General features: G+C 44.3%; 1 protein-coding gene across 1 annotated transcript in view; it reads left to right on the top strand.

Annotated features, from left to right (window-relative positions):
• Window positions 1-6,639: 6,639 nt before the first annotated feature.
• The window catches only part of arhgap5 (Rho GTPase activating protein 5), a 51,221-nt gene continuing 39,436 nt past the window's right edge, over window positions 6,640-18,424 (top strand). Inside the window, exons 1-3 of the mRNA XM_056392971.1 lie at window positions 6,640-6,921; window positions 12,108-16,038; window positions 18,013-18,166. Coding sequence (XP_056248946.1) covers window positions 12,304-16,038; window positions 18,013-18,166 — 3,889 coding nt within the window. The 5' untranslated portion in view covers window positions 6,640-6,921; window positions 12,108-12,303. The remainder of the gene's footprint in view (window positions 6,922-12,107; window positions 16,039-18,012; window positions 18,167-18,424) is intronic.

The raw sequence follows: 18,424 nt of genomic DNA on the forward strand, positions 1-18,424 counted from the left end.
TGAAGGTCCGACACGAGGACGGCAGCCTGTCGTCTCACTGTCAGACACACAGGACACACTGACTTCAGAAGGACTCTTCACATCAGTGGAGGCGGTGCTCGGCCACATGTTGCTCAGTGAGGCGGCCGTTAATGGAACCAGAAACGCCGCTGGCGCATCAACGCCTCTGTGATCAGCAGCTGTTCCAGATGTGACAGAGAGCGTCCTGTCTGATACTGATAATATGAAGTGTTGGTCTGACTCACTCTTTACGGCTCCACATGTCTCAGAGTCCGTCAGGAACATTGTCATGAACATGAATATCTCATAACGCTGAGGGAACGTTCCCTTTGACTCCACCATGAACTGATTACAACTTGGTGCCTAAAGGTCAAAGGTCACTGACCTCTCACTGTGACCTCACAAAACAAGAAATCAGACAATAATTATTAAAAAATAAACTTAAAATCTGGACCTGGATGTAAACTGATGAGGCGTCGCTCCACTTCTTTAACTCCTGGTTTTGGAGGAAACTGTTTCATGAAGCATAAAACAATTTTGGTGGAAAAAAGAAATGTTAAAAAAGATGACAGATTATAAACTGTTATTCTATCAAGAATTCAGTTTCCTGCAGGTTTGTTTTCATCAATTTACTGCTGTAATGAAAAGACGTGAAAAGATGTGAAATGTGTGAAAAATCTTGATAACTTGAGGAGTCAAAAGAAAGTACAAGAAAACATGTATTTAAATAACCTTAACACTATATGACAACTGTGTGTGCTTATCACCATGTGTGTTACAGTATGTGTGAAAATATGTTTATTTGTGATGTTACATGTGATTTTGTTGTTTTCATATTTTCAGACATTGCACATGTGAAAAACAAAAACATCATATATCAAATGTAGTCACGTGTCTCTTGTAAAGAAAAGTTTGAGTAGGAATTTCTTTTTGGAGGTGCAACTTTCAAATGAACATAAAAAACCCACATGAGAAGAAATCCACTTCTCACCAGATTCAACAGTATAAATATAAGACGATAACATACATGATAAAACATCTGTAAAATGTTCATGAGGCCAAATCCCAAAAATGGAAATTATTTCGTTGTTATTTGCTAATTTGGCCGTTCCCTTTTATTCATAGTGTTTTTTCATTTTTCATTTTTAAACATTTTGTCTTTATTTTTTGTTGTGTCCACGTCCTGGAGTTTAGTTCTATCAAAGTGATCTGAGCAGGTGACAGGTGATGAGTCAGTCTTTTAATGTGCAGGAGACGGATGCTTCAGTGATCGGAGAGGAACCCAGAGAGAAGAAACTGCTTCCTTCCATCAGCAGAACAACAGCAGGACAGTCACTGCTCCCAGCTGTCGCTCACAGTAACGCTGATATAACAGCGCCTTACTAACCTGCACAAGACAAACAGAAAGCTGAGATACATGTCACTGAAACCGTGATGAACTGAATGTTTTCCTCAGTTTCCAGCTGTGCTGCAGCGAGCTTTTAGTCTCACACACACAGATGTGAGAAAGAACTGTAGTTTCTGTAATCTGTTAGATTTCAGGCTCCACATCTACATTTCTTTTACTTTGACATATTTACATTACTGTGCACCATTCTGTTGTGTTGTATTTATTCTAGTAATCATATGTAACTGCAGCTCATAGAGGATCTACTTTTTCTTCATCTTACACTGAATAAAGTCACCTGGACTTCAACTTCCTGCCTCTAGGAAGAACGCTGCTGCATGGCGCCTCGCTCAGAGGAAGAGCCTGAGCCTGTGCTGCTGCAGTCTGACAGAGCACAGACTTTGTAGACTCGGAGAAGTGCGCGATGTGGATGCATGCTGAGGAAAGAAAAAAAAACACCCCGTCAGGACTTTACAAAGCAGAAAGGTGTGAAACATGAAAGGCTGACAGAAAGTGAAACATCTGCAGATTCCATATGGAGGTGCTGATGGTGCAGGGCCTGCAGCAGGGGTCGCCTGTGGCACACACACACACACACACACACACACACACACACACACACACACACACATACACACACACACACACGTCAACCTCCTCAGCAACTTCTACTTTTCTGTTGATTTACTGCATTTCTCAAAATGCCCTTCGATGATATAGGGTTTGTGAAAAACCCTGAGAACGGGTCAGAGCTGTCATGTGTCTGCTGCGACCTGGAGACGAACCAGAGACACAAAATACAAACAACACAACAACATGAAGTGAGTCTCCGGCTCATATTCTCGCCTGTGATGTGATTCAACAACAGACGCTTCAGCACCAGTGTGTTTTTATCCTGGTTAGCATTTGTTCAAATGAAGGTTGTTGTTGAAACATGTTCAAGCAAACTGGACATTAAATCATTATTAAAGTTCCTGCAGTGTAAAGGTGTGTGTCCATGTGTAGTGTGATTATAGATCAGCTCTAGCTTCTATATTAATACTGTGAAAGTATCAAAGCCTCAGTCCACAGAGAAATGCACACAGCCTGTATTCAGAAACTGAGCCTTAAAACCAGCCGTCAGGACTTCTGGAACTTTGTGATGTCACAACAAAGCAGTCACCAAGCCCCGCCCACCTGGACCCACCATCCAAACCTTGCAGGATTTGGTTTCTCTGAGTGTTTTTACCTGAAATCTGCTAGATTTTTATTGGATCACTCAGAAAACAAAGATTTCTATGGTTCTGGTCCACGACTCCTCAGTTCAGTGCCTAATGAATGTTTTCTTTCAAAATAAAGCTGCACATTTTAAAGTGACCTTTTATTGTGACGAGCCCAGGTCACACCTGTGCAGTAATCAGGAACTTAATGTGCCACACCTGTCAGGTGAGGGGTCATCTTGGCAAAGGAGAAACAGTCACTGACACAGATTTAAACACATTTATGAAACAGATTTGAAAGAAAGACAAAGTCCTCCATCTTTTATTTCAACTCATAAAGAATGTTGTGTGTTTATATTTTTGTTGTGTTTAAATAAATGTGATTTGTTCTTTATTTCAGTTACAGCTGAGTGCTTCTCCCTGCTTGTGTCATGTGTTACACCTAGACACACATGAGAAACACACATCACGTTACAGAGGTCGTATTTTCAGCCCAAAGCTCCTCTGTCTCCTCTCTGCTCCATTATCAGGATTGGTCTCTGATGGACTCGTCCCCATGGGACTGTGACATCACTGGTGCTCTAAGACAGAAACCTTCCATCTTTGATCTGATGGTCTGAACCCAAAATCAGGTCCTGATCCTGAGTGTTAGAGTTACATAAACACCAGTGAAGCCTCACCCCGTCGAACAATGAGTGGACACAGGACATATATACATTTGTTTTTATTAGTGTATTGAGATTTGTTTTAGGGGCTTTGTTACTTTAAGTTCTCATGAGGAAGTGTCAGCTTTTAAAAACATTATCATTTAATACCATATATGTCCTTATACTTCTTCCTGCGCTGGGTTAATTTTAGATTTCTGACCTGTCCACTGAGTCTGTTCACTGTTTTCGGTGAGTGTATTCTGTCTGAGCTCTGAGGCTCATTAACGCAGCATCGCACTCCAGGGAATCCACTGGAACCAGCAGCACATATTGATCCAGCCCAGAACAACTGAAATATAAATGAAGGATTTTCACTGCGGACTCCTTTGTGCACCCCCAGTGTCTGCAGCATTTCTATTCATTACTGTCAATATTGGGACTGGATCAGCACAGAAATGTTGCTTTAACTTACTTAATGAGGAAATTCTAGGGAATTTTTTAATAAGCAGAAGGAACCAAGAGACAGGTCTGTGATAAGATTAAAAAAGGTGATGGATTATCTGACAAAATGTTTCGTATATTTCAAAAGTAGGAAATAAAGAAAACCTGCATTCTACTCAGACACATTTTACTGTATTAAAGAATTTACATTGGAAAAAAAACAAAATCCCAAATGTAATGAAGAACCAGAGAGAATGACAGAGCGAGAGCGAGATTTTAATTTGTATTTAGATGCTTTGGCAACACGGCTCATCGAACATTCAGCCAATAAAAAGGATTATTGAAATGAATCAGAAAAGAGACAGAGACACAAAGAGAGACAGAAACAGTGATACAAACAGGCTCAGAGAGACAGTCACACAATGAGGAAGAGGGAGGAGGACACAGAAACAGCAGCAGCTGCCTCACACGTCCATATAACATGATGTCATATATATTCACACAGACAGTGTGTGGGGATGTTTCTGCATGTAGGTCATGTAAACACTGCAGGTCTGTCACATTTGGCCAACACCACTTTTTTTGTTTATTGTCTAACTTGATCCTTCATCCTTTATTTTGGCAGCACGTATGTTTCTATCTGCTGAAACAGAGTGGATCAGTTGATCAGTCTAATGATGGACAACCAGTGAGTATGACTCTATATGTTCCAGTGTGGTGAATCCATCAGTTTAAAACTATTGCTCATACTGAATATGAAGATTTTCCTAATGAACACTTCCTGCACAGTGACATTGCCAGACTAAAACGTCTTACTGTAATATACCCATAGGTAATAACACGTGTTATTGAACATATAGCTGACATACATACTGAGCTAGAATAAGCCTTTTTAATGGAAGACATTTTGAAATAACTCATAAAAGGAGCGTATGTGCAAATAATAAAGTTTATAAAGAATAAAATGCTGATTAATTAGCTGCGTTTCAGGGTCCTGGTCTATTATGTATGTTGGTTCAATGTCACATTCTCATGGCTTTGTCATGGGACGATCGTTAAAGTCTATTATTATTATTATTATTATTATTATTATTATTATTATTATTATAGTAACACAATGTGCTTTCAAAATATCTGCTGTGAAAAAGCCGATAATATAAATATAAAGCAGATACTTGGACAATAAAGTTTGTTCTGATTCTGAAACAAACAAACAAAGCGTGAATATTTTTAAGGTAACAATAAATTACTAATCTGGAAAAGTGGACGACTGCCTGAAGCCTCAATTAGTCTGTGGTCATTTAATTAACTGCAAATTTATTTGTTCTTTTTTTTTGCATAACTTAAAAAAACCTTTTGTATTGCTCCGCTCTTCCTTCATCAGGTATTCCATATAGAAATATATTATATATATATATTACATAATGCACCTGGACTCTGAACTTCAGCACCAGCTTGTTCAGGAGTCAGGCATTCGAAGCTAAGAGCTTTATTATCTTGTGCTCACAGTGTATGTTGCAGGTTTACTATGCAAATTTGTGCTTAATCAAGCTACCACAAACAAATTATAATGACTAATTAATTCACACACAACACGCAGACAGCAGGGGTCAAAAGGCAAAGCATGTTTATTTGCATAGCTTCTTTCAGCAACATATTCCAAAGAGCTTTTCTTAAGACATGAGAGGAATTTAGAAAAGACAGCAATACAAAAAGACACATTTATATAAGATTTAAAAGAGTAAAACAAAACAGGAGATAGAAAACAGATAAAATAAAATAAAACACATTAGGGTTTATTTTTGCCCCTTGGCCCCTGGTGGTTTACACTGACTCTGCGTTTAGCAATAAGAAATTTGATGACATGAATTGTGTCAAAGTGAACTTGTGGTGGGACTTAGTTATTATTTATTGACAATTTATTCTAAATATGAATCACCATTATCAGATACAATCGTTATATGATGTGTTTCAGAACAGGTTGGATGTCAGTTGAAAAACTTCAACAAGGTTTGATTACCAACTTGGCAAAGCCGCCACCTGCTAATATAATCTAATTAAATGCAAATTAGTCAGAAAACTTGAGGTACAATATCAGCTATGACGCATCTTCCATCCTCCATGGTGTGGCCACGATCTGTGTCAAAAACTAATAAGACCTGAATTATTGAAATTATATTGAACTCACTTGTTTTAAAAAATTGAAAATATTTTATCAAATTGTTTTCCATTTGAAATTTTGTATTATTCCATCATAGACATACTGGAAGGCCATTAATTCTTTGATCAATATGCCTGAAATTATTATTATTAATCATTGATTGTTTACTGGATGCCCATCATTATTCCCTGAGGCCCAAATTGATGTATTCTTTTCTATTCTTTTCAATTCATATTCTTTATTTTTTTTCAGTCAGAAACACAAAGATGTTGAGTTCATAGCATGTATTGGAACCACTTTATTCATTTTGCATTTTTTTTATAAATTATTATAAATGATCAATCAGTCATCAAAATTGTTGCCTATCAATTTCCTGTCCATTGGCTAATTGGTTATTGGATGCCTTGGGAAATTATAAAACTGCCATGTACAGTGGGGGCCAATAGGGACCAACAACAAATGTTTGCCCCGGGCCCCCTGGAGGAGATTTTCTATTTTAGGTTTATGTTTTAAATTGAATAGAATTTCATATTATTATTATTATCGTTATTATTATTGTTATTATTATTATCATTATTATTATTATCGTTACTATATTATATTATATTATATTATATAGCTCAACTCTGTTAATGCCTTTCTCGTCGTCATGTTATATTTTGCCAATAAAATAAAATAACTTTTACATTTAATGCCTCATAATATGAATATGACCTGGGAGAGAGAGAGGGAGAGACTGACTGGAAAGGTAGAGCGACATAAAGAGAGAGAGAGTGGGGAGTGAGGAGAGAGAGAGTCGCCATTACTGCCTGGCGGTGCTGCTGAGAGGGGAGGGAGCAGAGAGGCAGGTTTCGGCTTACAACGCATACCACACCAACAACACCAAAATACACTAAAATACAGGCGTACCGTCCGTCTGGGACCACCGGGACCGAACCGTACACTGGACCCGCCTGTGGATCTTGTCGCAGGACTCTAATGACCGCGATCTGTGGATTGTAAAAAGGAGTTTTTTTGCCTTTTAATGTGGGAATGCTTTCTCCTCCTCTCCGTGGTATGTGGATCTGGGAGCGACCATGTTAATAGGTGGGTAAGGGAATGTATTTGTACTGGGATTGGGACTTCATTAGCTTAGCTAGCACTCTTTTCCGTGGGCGAAACCCGGCCACAGGACTCTGCTGTTCTGGGTTAAAAGAAACCGGGGCGGGAATGTTTGTCCAGGCTGTTAAATTTGGCCGGGTTGTGATTTTTAAACCGCTTTCTCCCCAGTGTTAGCCTGGGTTTGGTGTTGCTAACGCTAGCCAGCTAACTCTCCGTCATCCTCTTGGCATGCTAGGCTAACACAGCTCGGCTAATGTTAGCTAATCGGGATTGGGAAAGGTGGGTTTTTTTCTCTCCTGGAATATCAGGGCCGAGCCAGACCGAGCCGGGTTTTCATTTCTGTTCCGGGAGAAATGAATAACCGCCGTGTCAAACCCTGAGGTAGTGATCGTTAGCCGCGGCGCATTGACGCATCAACATTATGTATGTTGGTTTTAATTAAGCCAAACTAAAACTCCCATAACTCGCTCTCATCCTTTGACCGTAGAGTTTGATGTTTTACTGACATCCACCCTTTTCAATGGGGTTTATTACAACGTGTTAAATGGGCTCAAATGGAAAACCTTCTTAAATCACTTTAAAGAAAATACACTGCTTAATAACTGCACTGCCCCAGTTCCTAGTGAAACCACGGTGATGGCTTTTATCGGTCATTTCGTTGATTTTACGTATTCCGACCCGTGTGAAGTTGCTGGGTTGCCAGTTTTCAACCTGAACGTCCTGCTAGTCGCTAACATGAGCACCGAGGATGGATGAGGGTCATATCCAGGAGTGGCACCGGGCAGATGATTGAAGTTTTCCCGACATTAATCACGGTGTTTGAACCCGTAATGTCCCAGCTGTGATGAGGAGTTGTACCCACACTTTTAACTTGTGTGTATGAGCTGTGTGTTCAGCAGCAGGTCAGTGGGTTTGTCCTGCTGCTGCTGCGGCTCTGATGGCGTTAGACTCGGACTGCTGCAGCTCCCTTTGCCCTTTTCCCAAACTCTGGTTAAAGGGACAGTCCGGCTTTTATCCGACCCCGGTGGTTCTCCTCCAGCCTTTCAATATTCATGACGCCGCACTCGTATAAAATTTGCTCCATTGTTGAGTTATAGTAGTTGTTAAAAGCACCAATTATTGGTGGAACCCATTTGTGTCGAAAAATAGCAATTAGGTTCTTTGTTGTTTCCACTTACTACATGCTATTATCTTGTTTTAGTGTCCATAAATCCACAAGGGCTCTGAATGAGTCAGTGGGCCTGTGTGTTTATCATTATCATCAGTCAGTCAGTTCAGGGCTTTTCTTTTCAGCCCTTTCTCTTAAATGGACTGTGTTGGAGCAGAGCTGTTGTGATCATCCTCAAATGTTTTCCTCTTTTGTTTTTACATGTGGGAAACTGATGGTAGACATTTAGCAAATAAAGCCTGTAGGTTGTAAATGTTGATTTAAGGTAGTTGCTGTTGCCTGCAGACAAAACATTTCCCATCTACATGATGAATAAGTGAATGTTTAACAGATACCTTCCTGTTTGATTGTTGAGCAGAGAAGCCCTCATACATCAGAGCTGATAGGTATGGATGTGCACATCTGAAGAGCTTTGCACTGCGTGAAAGACCAGAACAAAAAATGCACATTGGTATTGACATAATGCTAATACAGCGGGAAATATTCAATACTAGTATCAGCTTCTAGAAACCACACACGGACACTGGTGCTGACAAACATGTGAGCGATGGCAGGTCTGATGGTGTCAGTCGCCCTATAAACTGTTGTTCTGACATCATCGGGGAAGTTGGATGAGTGACGCTCGGGTTCAGGTCTGGACCTGACTCGGGAGGAGGTTGGCATAGTTGTTTGAATGAGCGTGGATTGTGTTTCAAAACGAGAGGCTCTCTAAAGGAAATCATGTTCCAAGAAGCACCAGCCCGCTGCCATGTAATGTAGTTTAGAATGAAAATAACCAGTGTAATCAAAGCTTTATTTTAACTGGTACCTACCAACAATGTGTAGTTAAACAGTTTATGGTGAATGCAAAAGAATATAGTGCCTTTAGACAATAGAAGGATGGAAGTAAAGATGAAATTATTCCTAAGCCACATATAATAAGATGGTCTCATCTCTTATGACACACCTGAAGCAGAATAATGGACTATTTTAGACAAATGCTTTTTTGATTTTGGGAATTTGACACTAACATTTGTGGAAGTGAAATTATTTTAGTTTCCGTTTCCTGGTTTGTTGCTTTGCATTGTAACTGTAGTTCCTCTGATGAAGAGGTAGCCAACATTTAAAACTGCAATTACACAACTTTGCGCATTGGCAGGTGAAAAATGGTAGTGGCAGGTAATGGTTTAAGAATCTGAAATCCTCCTGGTCAGTATGCTGCAAAAAGCCTCATGATTTATTCTAAGAGTAGAAAGGAGAAGATGTAGTGTTGGGGGGAGTCCATTTTCTCTGGCTGGAGACCTCACAGTTTGGATTTTGCTCACAAGTTTTGATTCATTGCTGTTGTCTGGAGCCGAAGTCAGAAATTTTCGGGGAAGCATAATGAGTCAGTGGCACCTCATTGAACTTAGATGGGATGCTCTTCTCTGCTGTAGCCATGCTTTGTGTTTTAGGCTGGAGAAAAAAAAGTTTATTTTTACCTAAAAATTGAGGCGAGTGCAGCTGTAAAAGGTTTACCCTCCTTGGCAGCGTGTTGCTCTGTGTTTCAGGGCTTAACAGCATTTAGTCATCTCTAAAACCAGCTTGCCAAGTGATACCTTAATCCCCCCCGCAGCCTCAGTGAATACACTAATCATGATGCACAAGGCTACTTTTAGCCATTAGTGCTGTAGTGTTGTGCTGTTTGCAGTAATAAGACTATCAGCAGCTCCCTGCAGGTGTTTACAGTGTACAGCTACCACTGCTACAGTTCTCCTCTTCATGCATATGAACATTTATCCATCTCATCTCAGGCTGACATTGACCCTGTGTGTTGACAGCAGAGTGAAAACAGACTTTGATATTGGCTGATAAAAATGTAAAACAGATGTTTGGATTTGGGTGACTGATCTTCTCAAACACTGTGGTTTGGATGGGAATCAGGGAGGAATGTGGGGCTGTAATAATCAGTTGGTTAGTCGATCAACAGGAAATTAGTAGATTCCAGATTTTGTAATTGATGGTTTTAGTAAGTTGCCAAGTAAAGATTCCTCATGTTTCCTGATCGCAGCGTCTCAGATGTGTGGAACTTCTCACTTTGGCTTTTACTGTTTGAAATGTGTTTTTTACTTCTTTGGGGGCATTTTGACCTTTATTTTGATAAATGCAGTGAGAGAGATAGGGGATGACATAGCAAAGGGCCACAGGTCGGACTCGAACCCACGGCTGCTGCAGTTAGGACTAAGCCTTAAAGGTACGCGCTCCACCAGGTGAGCCACTGTCCGCCCATAAATTCAATATTTAGGATTGTTTTGTCTATTGGTTGGACTGAGAACTTAACGTGAACACATCACTTTAACTTCTCCACCTTAGAGTCAGTAATTAATCAATAAATCAGATGATTGGTAGATGAATCAAAAGTGAAATAGTTGTTAGTTTTATACCTTGCTTGCGAGCGTTAGTGTATGAGCACATAAGTTCATGAGCTCAGATGGCCTCGTCCTGCTACGTCAGGTGTGGCTCATGTAACAGCTCAGTAGCTGTTGTAGGGGCTGGTGCTGAGGTTAAACCTGATGGACCTGCTGGTGGCGTTGCTGCCTGACGTCATGTGAACTCATGGGTGTGTTTGAGGGACAAGAAGCTCCTGATTTCAGGTGTCCAAAGGTGTTTGTAGTCCTGTAAATGTGGGAATGGGTTTTGTAATGACTTTTATATGTTAGATAATTAACTGCAGTGAGTCACATCCATGTGTCCTCCTTGTTTTGGACTAAATCAAGTCCCATAAGTTTGTTCATTTTGATGTTTGAACTGAAAAAAAAAGTCTTATTCCTGCACACCCCGCTCAGGTGACATCATCACCTTGACCTGTGTGAAAAATCAGTCGGGGGGGAAAACCTCCCCGCTCCGTCTCAGCGGACTGGATTCCTGCTCTGCTGCAGTTTCTCAGGCTCAGCAGGCCGTCGTGCTGCAGCGAGCAGTTCCAGCTCACGCAGGCAAATTCACTGGCTGATTGCCATCGTTCTGTAAAACACAACAATGACTGCAACTCTCTCTGCCGTTATCGGTTATCAGCCTCTAGTTAGGTCATGGTGAGGTTCAGGCTTATTTGACTGTGACAGTCCCAGATAGTACTGACTGAAAGGTTGCACAGTCAATCAGATGGAGGCGTTTGCCACATTTCAATTTCTGCCAGCCTGTAATTGCAGAACGTTGTGATTGTCAGGAGTGAAACATTTAATTTCACCAGGTTGTTAATGTTGAATTGACAACGTGGTCGCAAGCGGCAAAACACTTCAGTTCCACAAATAATCAGGAGTGCTAATCAGGATTAATAATCATGACCAGAATATGGGGCCAAATAAAGACAGGCAGAATAATCAGGATTATACATTTAGCCCTAATCACGTAGCCCTAGGTTGGGCTGATGATGATAACAGATCTGTGAACTGATTTATTTTCTCTGTTTCATTCTCCCAGCGAAGCAAATCATTTCTAGGTCAGTGGCTGTCAAAGGGCTGGAGTTGCATGCCATTTTTATCCTGCCTCGGCACAAATTGGTTGAAAGCACTTCTTTTTCTGTGCGAGGGATAAAGTGACATTGCCGAGCACGGTGCCTTCTCTTATATAAGTTTTACTCTCACACTCCTCAAAAGGCATTTTGATGTTGCATATTTTTAAATCAAATTTCTCAAAAATACAGGTTTTTTTTTGTTTGTTTCATTAGCAGCGCACGTAGCTCCGATCAGAATCCTTTATTGAGCTTTAACCATTTAGTAGAGATTATTCTGTCCTGCACAAGTGTGATAATGTGTTCCTTTGTCTAATTTTCTGATAACTATGTAATGCCATATTAACATGTCTGATGTGTTGTTTTAAACCACTAGGCTGTGCACGCATGTAAGTACATGTGTGTCCCAGAGGAATATGCTAATTGTATTATTTGTGATAAGGAGACTCTGAGGTGTTCTGAGGAGGAATCAGTGCGAACGTGTTTTTGTTTGTTTTGCCTTTATCTTTTCCTAATTGTGAATTCCATGTCTTGCAGGCAGGTGATAGAAGGAGAAGCCGGCTGCTCTCTCCCAGCGTGAAGAAGACCCAGGACAGAGTGGGAGGGGGATTCACCGCGACCAAGGGGAAATTAGGATGAAAGTGCCTCTGTACCACTGATGAGCAGAACTGGAATGATATCTTGACCTTTTTTTCCTGGAAGTGACCAAGTCAGCGATGAGCGGGGGGATATAATGGCCAAGAACAAGGATGCTCGCCCCCCGACATTCGCCGTCAGTGTGGTTGGCCTCTCGGGGACGGAGAAAGAGAAGGGAAATTGTGGCGTGGGCAAGTCCTGCCTGTGCAATCGGTATGTGCGTCCCGATGCGGACAGCTACTACTCGGAGCACACCTCAGTGCTGAGCACAATAGACTTTGGTGGACGTGTGGTTAACAATGACCACTTTCTGTACTGGGGGGACGTGTCCCATCGAGGGGACGACGGGCTGGACTGTAAAATCCAAGTCATCGAGCAAACGGAGTTCATTGACGACCAGACGTTTCTTCCGCATCGGAGCACGAACCTGCAACCGTACACGAAACGGGCGGCGGCGACCAAGCTCCAGTCAGCTGAGAAGCTGATGTACATCTGCACGGACCAGCTGGGCCTGGAGCAGGACTTTGACCAGAAGCAGATGCCTGATGGGAAGCTGAACATCGACGGCTTCGTGCTCTGCATTGATGTGAGCAAGGGTTGCAACAGGAAGTTTGATGACCAAATGAAGTTTGTCAACAGCCTCTACTCTCAAACCGTCAAGTCGAAGAAGCCCATCGTCGTCGCCGCCACAAAATGTGACGAGTGCGTGGACCAGCACCTGAGGGACCTGCAGGCCTTCGTCGCCAGCAAGAAGAACCTGCTGCTCATCGAGACGTCGGCGCGCTCCAACGTCAACGTGGAGATCTGCTTCAACTCGCTCATCCAGCAGCTGGACAAAACAAGGGGGAAACCAAAAACTGTGCCATATCTGGAGGCCTATAAAATCCAACGGCACCTCGTTGCCTCGGTAACAGATAGATTTGACAAACTGATGGTGCACACGGTGAGAGATTACCATACCACGTGGAAAACGGTGATCAATAATATGAAGGGCCAACCCGACTACGATGAGTTCATCACCTTGGAGGGCTCCAGGAAGGCACGCAGCATATTCACAAAGCACATTGCACAACTGAAACAGGAGCACATTAAGAGGAGGAGGGAGGAGTACCTGACCACACTACCCAAAACCCTTAACAACATCCTCAACAACCTGGAGGAGGTCGAACACCTCACCTGGCCCGAGGCGCAGAGTGTGATCCGGAACCGGCCGGATTTCCAGTACTGGTTTGTGGTTCTGGAACAGACGCCATGGGATGAGACGGACCACATCGACAACAGCGACCGCAGGATACCCTTTGACCTGCTCGACACGCCGGATGGTGAGAGGATCTACCGGAACCACGTCCAGCACCTGATGTCAGAGAAGAGACGGGTGGAGATGAAGGAGAGGTTCAAGAAGACACTGGAGAGGGTTCACTTTATCAGCCCGGGGCAGCCGTGGGAGGAAGTCATGTGTTTCGTCATGGAGGACGAGGCCTACAAGTACATCACAGAATCAGATAGGAGGGATGTTTACTGTAGACACCAGCAGGAAATAGTTGAAAGGGCCAAAGAGGATTTTCAGGAAATGCTTTTTGAGCACGCTGAGCTGTTCTATGACTTGGATCTGAACGCCACCCCCAGCTGCGACAAGATGAGCGAAATCCACAGTGTGCTGAACGAGGAGCCCAGATACAGAGCGCTGCAGAAACTCGCCCCGGACAGAGAGTCTCTCCTCCTTAAACACATCGGGTTTGTTTACCACCCCACCAAGGAGACGTGCCTGAGCGGGCAGAACTGTGTGGATCTGAAAGTGGAACAGGTTCTGGCAAACAGGCTGGTGCAGCTCGACCATGGACGCTCTAATCTCTACTATAACAGTGCCAACATCGATAAGATCAACCTCTGCCTCCTGGGAAGGGAGGGTCTCTCACAGGAACTAGCCAATGAGATCCGAGCGCAGTCCACAGACGACGAGTACACCCTCGACGGGAAAATCTACGAGCTGGAGCTTCTTCCCGTGGATGTCAACTCCACGCTTCTCTTCAGCCACACGTGGGTCAATACGTTCAAGCCGCACGGCTGCTTCTGTGTGTTCAACTCCATAGAGTCTCTCAACTGTATTGGAGACTGTATAGGCAGGATCAGAGCGGAGATAGCACAGAGCAGGAGAGACAGATTCGCTCAGCCGCTGCCGTTCATTCTCATCCTGGCAAATCAGAGGGACAGTGTTTGCAAAAACATCCCCATCCTGAGGCACCAGGGCCAACAGTTGGCTAACAAGCTGCAGTGCACCTTCGTCGACATCCCCTCTGGGGCCTTCCCACGTAAATTCACAGAGTTCCAAATTAAGCAGGGTCTCCGAGCAGTGCTGGAGGGGCTGAAGCATAACTTTGATGTCTTGGCCCCGCTGCCTTCTATAAAAGACATGTCAGAGACAGACCTGAGGATAGTCATGTGTGCTATGTGCTGGGATCCTTTCAGCGTCGACCTCATCCTCTCGCCTTTCTTGGACTCGCACTGCTGCAGCGCTGGGCAGCCGGGTCAGAGCAACACGCTGATACTGGACAAGATCATCGGCGACAGCAGGAGGAGGATCCAGGTCACCGTCCTCTCCTATCACTCTGCGATCGGCGTCCGCAAAGACGAGCTGGTGCACGGCTACATTTTGGTCTACTCTGCCAAACGCAAGGCGTCCATGGCGACGCTGCGGGCGTTCTTGGCCGAAGTCCAGGACGTGATCCCCGTCCAGATGGTGGCAATCACAGACAGCCAGGCAGACTTCTTTGAGAATGACGCCATCAAGGAGCTGATGACGGAAGGGGAGCACATTGCCACAGAGATTGCGGCCAAGTTCACAGCCCTGTACTCTCTGTCACAGTATCATCGGCAGACCGAGGTCTTCACGCCATTCTTCAACGAGGTGTTGGAGAAGAAGCCGAGCATCGAGAGCTCCTTCCTGTTTGACAGCTCGTCACGCGAGTGCACCACTGGTGCCAGTGAAGACGTCTTCCCTACCTCGCCCCACAGCCATTCCCCGGCCTACAACACTTATTATCCAGAATCTGACGACGACAATGAAGCCCCTCCCCCTTACAGTCCAATAGGTGATGACGTCCAGCTCCTCCCCACGCCAAGTGAGCGGGCCAAGTACCGCATCGACCTAGAGGGGAACGAGTATCCCGTCCATAGCACACCTGTGGGAGACCATGAACGCAACCACAAAGTGCCTCCACCTGTGCGGCCCAAACCTGTGCTCCCCAAGCCCAACGTCAAAAAGCTGGACCCCAACCTGCTCAAAACCATCGAGGCCGGCATGAGGAGCAACCGCAGGATGCCGCGCGGCCCAATGACGCACAGCGAGGATGTGGAGGCATCGGACAACTATGCAGACCCTGTGGACACCTTGCTCAGGTCCAGGGGCTTCCACAACGACGACATATACGCCGTGCCCGAGGACACGCACAGCCGTCTGGTCAAAATAAGAAACTCCTTCGGCGGGTTACATGGTCTCCACGGAGGAGGAGAGGAAGAGAACGGGTTCGACCGGAAGTCTCAGACCGGACGGCGGCCGTCAAAATACAAACACCGTTCAAAGATCCTCTTCAGTAAGACGAAGGCCTACCAAAGACGATTCCACTCCGACAGCGACGGCGAGGAGTCTGGCCCTGCCACGCAGAAAAAGAAAAAGGGAAGAGCCCACCGGGGCAGCGAGGAGGACCCGCTGCTGTCCCCCGCCGACCCCTGGAAGGGCGGGATAGATAACCCTGCTATCACCTCCGACCCTGAGCAGGAGGACAAGAAGATGAAGAAGAAGAAGACGCCTAAAACACCAAAGGAACCAAAGAAGGTGAGTCTCGTCTCTCATGAATGTTGAATTGAACAGGATGATCTTTATAAATCAGCAAAAATATGATTCTCTCCAAGACACTGAGCCAAAACCTGCGTGTGTGTTTTTATTTAGAGGGAGTGAAAGAGCTTCAGTGCTTTAAATATGAGCGAGAGAGTGAAAGACTGGGGGGGGATACGAGCTCATTTCTGCTCTTAACAGCCCCAGGACTTGAGTGAGAATAAACTAATTTGATAATTGATTGATCGGCCCCACTGCTGAAATGGTTTATGAGCCTCCCCACCTGACAAGCCCCAGAGAACCAATAAAAAAAAGCTTGATAAAGACAGTGAAAGACAGTGGAGCTCTGTGTGTATAATCTCATATCAGAGCTGCATCTGTGATAAGATGTCTGCTTATCCCTCCTCCTCATCCTGTCTGAAGGCTCGTCTGAGCCGGGCCTGTATAAACACGTGCATGTGTTTCATGCAGAGACGAACACTGTGTACACACACGCTCGCCTGTAAACACACACATGTGTACAAGTGAAGAAACACGCAGATCAAACAGCCATGTTGGAAACCAAGGTAAAAGCACACATTAGCATACAGAGCACGTACACGCCCACACACAAGTACACTCACGCAGCCGTGAACGAATTCCTCACAAAAGACTCGCAGGTTCCTCCTCGTTACAGATTCATTATAGACCGAGAAATAATAAAGTTATATAGAAAATAAACTTCCTCCATGTTCAGACTCGGTCAGAGTCAAAATGGATCCTCAGTATTTTGCCTCCTTTACCATTTTGTGAAGTGGAGTTGAGCGTTGTTAACACGGACTTGTATTAAATTCAAACATGAAGCAGCAACATCTGCTTTAGATTAAAAATGTTTGTAGTCACTTCAGAAATATAATACACACACAGAACACCAGGCTGTTGGCAGAAATAATCACAGCATGACTTATTTGTCAGTTTCCTGCAGCCTGAGCACAAACACACAGTTGGACTTTGACAAACGCACACGTGCACGCGAGCGAGCGCGCTGACACCAAACAGATAATGTGTGCAAATCAGTAGAGAAACGGCCGCCGGTGCTGCACGCCTCATGAATGCAGGGCATTATTGGAACATACAAACCGTCTTTGATAATCAGAGAGGAGAGCGATCGGAGAACCAGAAGGTACAAAATGGAAGGTGTTTAGTCGCCGCCCCGGCCAATTAGAGGAGCCCGAACCGCTGTAGGCATGACAACACTTTGAAGAGCAGAGGAGTGTGGGAAATCAAAGCGACCTCGGCTCCTCGTTACTCGTCCCAGCTTCGTTCTCCAAGAACGGTTTTGACTGTTGTTGTCTTCTTTCTTTTTGTCTTCCTCCACCTGAACCTCCCTTCGCTCTCTCCCTCTCCCTTGCTTCATCCCACTAACTTTCTCTCTGATCTATTCCCTGATTGCCCTCCTCCTCCTCCTCTTCTTCTTCTTCTCCTCTGATATGCTCTGCCTCCTCTTCACCCTCTCTCCTCTCCCTCATGTCTTTCCCTCAATTCCCTCTTCTTTCGTTCCGTTTCCATGTTCTCTCTCTCTCTTTAAAACTTAATTTTCCTTCCCTTCCTCCTGTCTGCCTTTTTCTCGACCCTCATCCCTCCTTACTCCTGTCTCTCCTCCATCATCTCATTTGGCCTCTTTCCTCTTTTCCTGTTGCTTAATCTTTTATTTAAACTCGCTATTTCCTTTTTTCTTTCATTTTACTTCCCTTTTCCTTCTTGCTCACTCTTCCCTCTTTATTTCCTCTTTTTCCCTCCCTTCTTCCCCCTTCCCCCTCTCCTTTTGTTCACCCCTCCCTGTCTGTTCTCTTTTTGTTTTGTTATCTCTTCCTCATTTCCATCCGTCCATCCTTCTGGCCCTTTCCTTCTTTTGCAATCACTCTCCTCCCCCTTTGTTGGTTCTCGCCATCTCACCTCATCCCTCTTCTTTATTCCCTCATCCCCACCTTACAGCCGAAATCCTCCAAGCCCCCCAAGCCTCTGTACCCCCCCACCCGGAGAACCTGGGAGAGCAACTACTTCGGTGTTCCCCTGCAGAACCTGGTGACCCTGGATCGACCCATCCCCCTCTTTATCGAGAAATGCGTGGACTACATTGAGCGCACAGGTGAGTCACGTCTCTCTTACATCCCACTCTGTTGTTTTGCTTCCTTTTGTCTGTGTTTGTTCCCTCTGCCGGGGCGTTCAGGTGCAGCCAGGCTGGCTGGGATTCTCTAACTGCAAATGCAAATGCTTTGTGATTGTTTGCCTCTCGTGTCTGTCCAAATGAGTGAGAGAAGAAAAGGGAGGATGGAGGGGTGATTTAAGGTGGGAGGAATTTAAATTGTGAGGAGAGTCACCTGCTGAATGTGTATTGTCTGCTCTG

The sequence above is a fragment of the Seriola aureovittata genome, chromosome 13, assembly GCF_021018895.1.
Source record: "Seriola aureovittata isolate HTS-2021-v1 ecotype China chromosome 13, ASM2101889v1, whole genome shotgun sequence".
Taxonomy (NCBI): domain Eukaryota; kingdom Metazoa; phylum Chordata; class Actinopteri; order Carangiformes; family Carangidae; genus Seriola; species Seriola aureovittata.